We start from the raw sequence: 5,242 nt of genomic DNA, 5'->3' as shown, positions 1-5,242 counted from the left end.
ATCCAACGGCTAACGATGTCAGAATCATTTATTGACTAAGTTGACAACGACTTGCGTTGGCTTCGACCTATTGGCCCACATTTCAGCCTCCAAAAATGTGGCACGTATTCAACCCATTTTTTAGAACTTACAGTCAATTTGATCTTTCTTTTAGAATTACAGTCCATTTGCTGGGCTGGGTGAACAAATAATGTAGCGTCCATGCGGCCCATTTATTTTTCTCCTGAAAAATTACAGGCCATTTGCACTTCTTCGAAATACACGATGTTGATGAGCTGATTCTAATTCTAATGTTGGGTTGGGCGCAACAATCTTATCAAAAAATAAACAGGGGTTGAGCATTTTGTTATAAATATATTTAAATAATAAGTGATTTATTATTACATTGGTCTTTAAATCTTACCAAGCTTTTGTACACAATCACCACGATTTTCGTTGCCAAAAAAATCTAGTATTTTATTGTTAAGAAATTATTTTTATAAGCTAATAAGATGTGGGATATTGTTTTCTTACATATGCAAGTGTTTGTTAAATATATGATGACAATAACAATAATACATATAAAATAATTTAAATCTTTACCTAATATTAAAGGACGGAGACTTTCATAGTTCTCCATACGTCATCTATTTATATCCATTGATTTTATGATAACCTTACAGATTAACGGCTGAGATTTAAAATTAGATTTATACACTAGAAAAGAAAAAAAGGACAGTCCCACACCAATACCATGATTCCACCTTCCGGTGCGCACCTGGTTCGGATCGATCTCATCTCCCTAGCTATCAAAAAAATTCTGACTCGCACGCCAGCGTTTTTACTGTCTACCGGTCTCGGAGGTCGGAGCCTCCTCCCGATCTGCCCGCTCACGGCGGCTTCGCGCCAACAGCCACTCCGCCGCCCCGCGCCCGGGGATGGCCGTGACGGCGCAGCTACCCGCAGCCTCCTCCAACTCCATCCTCACTGTGTCACTGAGTCGGATCAGATTTCTTCGTGAAGCCAATCGTGAGGATCTTCAAGGAGGATGTGGGAGTGACGACCGTGATGTGGGTAGGCCGCGACCTTGGCTGGCAGTTAGCGAGGGACAAGCCCGTGGTCAAGCTCGACCGCCTGCACTACCTCTTCAAGCTGCCGGACAAGGACGGCGTGCTCCTCAACAACAGCGTGATGACCCTGGTGCGCGTCGGCCGCAAGTTCGGCTGGCTGCTGGCAAGGAACGAGACTGTGATCAAGCTCGACCGCCTGCATTACCTCTTCAAGCTGCCAGACAAGGACGGCCTGCTCCCTAACTACGGCGTTGCCGACGCCACGCTGCTGCCATCCCTCGACGTGCTTCTCTGACTCCTGCTTGTCCGCGCCTTCTAGGGCATCAAGGCCGCCCCCATCGGCGTCAGCATCGCGGGTGGAGAGAAACAACGGCATGCTCGCCAAGGCCATCGCCGTGGGCACCAACCACCTCATCAAAGGCATCTTCATGTGCAACAAGGCCTACTGCAGTCTGGTACAGACTGCTCTGGCCTGCTCTATCCCTTTTGTTTTTTTACGACAAGGCAATTCCTCTGAATCCATTATCGTGCTCCTCCAACTCCATCCTCGCTATGTCACTGAGTCGGATCAGATTTCTCCGTGAAGCCAATCATGAGGATCTTCAAGGAGGATGTGGGAGTGACCACCGTGATGTGGGTAGGCCGCGACCTTGGCTGGCAGTTAGCGAGGGACAAGCCCGTGGTCAAGTTCGACCGCCTGCACTACCTCTTCAAGCTGCCGGACAAGGACGGCGTGCTCCTCAACAACAGCGTGATGACCCTGGTGCGCGTCGGCCGCAAGTTCGGCTGGCTGCTGGCAAGGAACGAGACTGTGATCAAGCTCGACCGCCTGCATTACCTCTTCAAGCTGCCAGACAAGGACGGCGTGCTCCCTAACTACGGCGTTGCCGACGCCACGCTCCTGCCATCCTTCGACGTGCTTCTCTGACTCCTGCTTGTCCGCGCCTTCTAGGGCATCAAGGCCGCCCCCATCGGCGTCAGCATCGCGGGTGGAGAGAAACAATGGCATGCTCGCCAAGGCCATCGCCGTGGGCACCAACCACCTCATCAAAGGCATCTTCATGTGCAAAAGGCCTACTGCAGTCTGGTACAGACTGCTCTGGTCTGCTCTATCCCTTTTGTTTTTTTACGACAAGGCAATTCCTCTGAATCCACTATCGTGCAGGTTCAAAACGTAGCCAACCTGATTAGATCTCAAGCAGCTGGAGGCGTGAGCTAATGCTTCGGCAGCACCGACGGAGCCGACGGGAACAGCCAGGCAGGGCCGCTGAAGCGTGGAGTCAACAAGACCCTCGGAGTCGAGTTACTACTTGTTCATCATTCATTCAAGAGTTACTGATTGTTCATCATTCATTCATTCAACCTATAACTCAACTACTAAGTAACTAACACACTTTCCTCTTTGTGTGAGTTACTACTTGTTCATCATTCAGTCATCACTACTGATCTTGGTTACTCAGGGTGTGGAAGCGGTCAGAGATGACATAGAAGATGAGCAAGACGATGATGGACATGGTCATCTGGGTGACAGGGTCTATGGCTGCTTCGCTGCTTCGTTCCAGGCAAGGGAAAGCCCTCCTCGCCACCGCACTCGAGAAGACGTTCTGGTCTCTCTCAACGCCATCAGTGAGTACAGTAGTGCCCTGGAAACACCGATGGGACCTTGGCGTAACGAGCAAATCTTTTAGTTACATTACATCATTTCTGGTGCGGTGTACAAGAGGTAAGAACATGAGCATCTCAAGCCATATGATACCATTTTTCTATTCGAAAATCATATTAGCATTTTGAACGCCGACTTCGCCGGAATGCCGGCCTGCTTGGCGTGCTCCCCCCGGGTAGGCCGTTGAAGAATCTCTAAAAGTTCTTCTATTTAGTTCTTGACTATATGATCCCGTTCGAAGCAATTCTTGACTATATGTAGAAAATATTACCCCGTCACCTAGAAACATTTGAAACAATAACAGAACCTTTTGATTTCTTAGCCCCATGCTTCTACTTTCTAAATCCCAGAATTGACGAGTCCTTGGTTAGTTTGGACTCACAGCAGGTCACAACATTGTGCAGTTAGACTTTTTGAAATACATCAGTTATGGAATACAAGCTATTGGACATTTGCACTTGCCTTATGAGCGTGGCTGATAATTCTTCAGCAGCATAACATCATATATGCATTGGTAACTTGCATCTGTAATATGGATGGGTCATGGATGATTCTGCCATTCGCCAAACTCAGTAATATATCACGTTATGATGTTATTTGTTTAAACATGGTTATGTACCTTCAAGAATTCAGTAACTAAAATAATAACGGATTAGCTCAAGGACAAAATAGCAGAATTTTTGTACAGTGATGAAAAAATTTAATATATTCTAAAGTTTGCTCATAGGTCAGTATTGCCTCGAAAAGCTACAAACGAGTCATAAGTGCAAACTAAAACAAGGGTAATTCGTGCACTTATACAAACTGAACACATTTTATTTGTGATGAAATATTTAACTTGTAAGTTAGTAATCTTAAAAATTAGCAAATGGATGGTTAAATTAGTATTACTTTAGGAGAACCGAATCAAATGAAACTAATTATGTTGTGCTGAATATTCTGCAGCCGTAAGTATTGAAGAGTAAAATTGCATTTTTCATCATCTCTGAACCCTATTCTTCTCCACACTTCACATACATAATGCCTCTTTCAGCTCAGATGGCATAGAGAAAACCATAGGCTAGAAGATCATCATGCATCGACATTCAACACCATTGCAATGAAAATTAGGAGCATTTGCTAAACAAAAAAAGCTTCCACAGTTCCTGTGTTCAGATTCCGTGTCACATAAATAGTGTGAAGCTATGTCAAAATCATTATTTCCCGAGCCAAGAGTGATCAGAAGAAATTACTTCTATTATTGTGTTGTGTCTGCAGCTGCACATACGAGCAAATCAATTTATGACGTTACAAACAAAGCAATCATCTTTTGTTTATTATAAGGTTTCATTTTTCGTAGTTGTCTTTAGTTACTAGATGTGCTAGAACAGCACACAATGTGTGTGATTTGCCATGCCTTTTTGATTTCGGAATTGGAGCGAGCAATCACATGGGTTTCTTGAGAGACTAAAGTAGCGGCGCTTCCAGCTTTATGTCCCGCTACCCAGTTCCTTGAACCGGCTAACCCTTAGTGTCCTAAAGCGACGTCCCATGACCATCATTTCTCAGCCGGGCCAACCCTCGAATGCGTGTGATGCAGTGGCTCAGTTCATCACCTTGCCATTGACCATGTTCGGACACATTGTGATCAAGTGGGCACTGTGGTTACCGCTGGTGAGAGTGCGAGGAAAAAAAAAGTGACGACATGGGTCGGATGCCATGTTAAAATAGTGAACATGGTTTCCTATCCTTAATGAGATCAAATCAGTTCTGAAGAAGTTTTTCACTGCACACGTCCGACACACAAGGAGGCTGCTGGTCTAGCTAGAACAAAGGAAGATGCACGCGTTATACGTGATGTCCCGTTGGAGCTACGCTACAGAATGTAGTCTGATTATCCACCTACTCCATGAGTAATTGTTTACTCATTCTAAAAAAATCAAGGAGATGGACTTGTCAGGAGTCTTGGTCCATCCTTATTAGGCTAGGGGTGTTTGGTTTTATTTTCTCCCGTTGCAATGCACAGGCCCTTTTTCTAGTATATATAATATAGTTAGAAGGGAAACAAAAGTTGGACCAGGCGTTCCTATTCTTATATAGAAAAATATAACAGACCTCTGCGTTTTCTTCAAAAGAATACATAAATTGGGCTGCCGATGTTTCAGGAAAAATAAAATCTCGGATGGGAGGTCCATAGGCCGGTCGATACATGACGGCCCTAAAAAAAATACAAACCGGCATGTCGTGGGCTGCACATGTTAAAAAAGAAAGCCTAGATGGGGCAGCCCAAAACCCAGCGGATACTTGCTACCCGAGTGATAATAAATGATACTACCCGCCAGCTCCACAGCTTCGTTGTGAATTTATCTCCTACGTTGAAGCACCTAAAAAAATGTAACTATGTTGACAAACCCGTGGGCCCCAACGTCAATATAGCATTAGGAGGAAGTATTTTTTGATGAGGCACTTGCTTGCGTACGGCCATAGACCTGGTGGGTCCCTACTATCCGCCTCTCCACGTACAGTCCTCTCCAAATTCCTCTCGTTTGTT

General features: G+C 45.3%; 1 protein-coding gene and 1 pseudogene across 1 annotated transcript; both read left to right on the top strand.

Moving 5' to 3' along the window:
• Window positions 1-1,047: 1,047 nt before the first annotated feature.
• LOC141041319 (uncharacterized) lies at window positions 1,048-1,633 on the top strand. Its single transcript, XM_073507457.1, has 3 exons — window positions 1,048-1,319; window positions 1,369-1,504; window positions 1,622-1,633. The coding sequence occupies exons 1-3, from the start codon at window positions 1,048-1,050 to the stop codon at window positions 1,631-1,633; spliced, it is 420 nt and encodes a 139-aa protein (XP_073363558.1).
• An 8-nt stretch (window positions 1,634-1,641) lies between these two features.
• LOC109776124 (uncharacterized) lies at window positions 1,642-2,737 on the top strand (annotated as a pseudogene).
• Window positions 2,738-5,242: the final 2,505 nt, after the last annotated feature.

Source organism: Aegilops tauschii, chromosome 2 (assembly GCF_002575655.3).
Source record: "Aegilops tauschii subsp. strangulata cultivar AL8/78 chromosome 2, Aet v6.0, whole genome shotgun sequence".
In the NCBI taxonomy this organism is placed as follows: domain Eukaryota; kingdom Viridiplantae; phylum Streptophyta; class Magnoliopsida; order Poales; family Poaceae; genus Aegilops; species Aegilops tauschii.
The sequence above is the reverse complement of the archived record's forward strand: the minus strand, read 5'-3'. Positions and strand labels throughout refer to the sequence as shown.

Excerpts from the sequence above, each read along its gene's own strand:
- LOC141041319 (XM_073507457.1), top strand. The coding sequence starts at position 1,048 with ATGTGGGTAGGCCGCGACCTTGGCTGGCAGTTAGCGAGGGACAAGCCC. Across the intron at positions 1,320-1,368 it reads GTTGCCGACGCCACGCTGCT|GGCATCAAGGCCGCCCCCAT; the intron begins GCCATCCCTCGA and ends CGCGCCTTCTAG.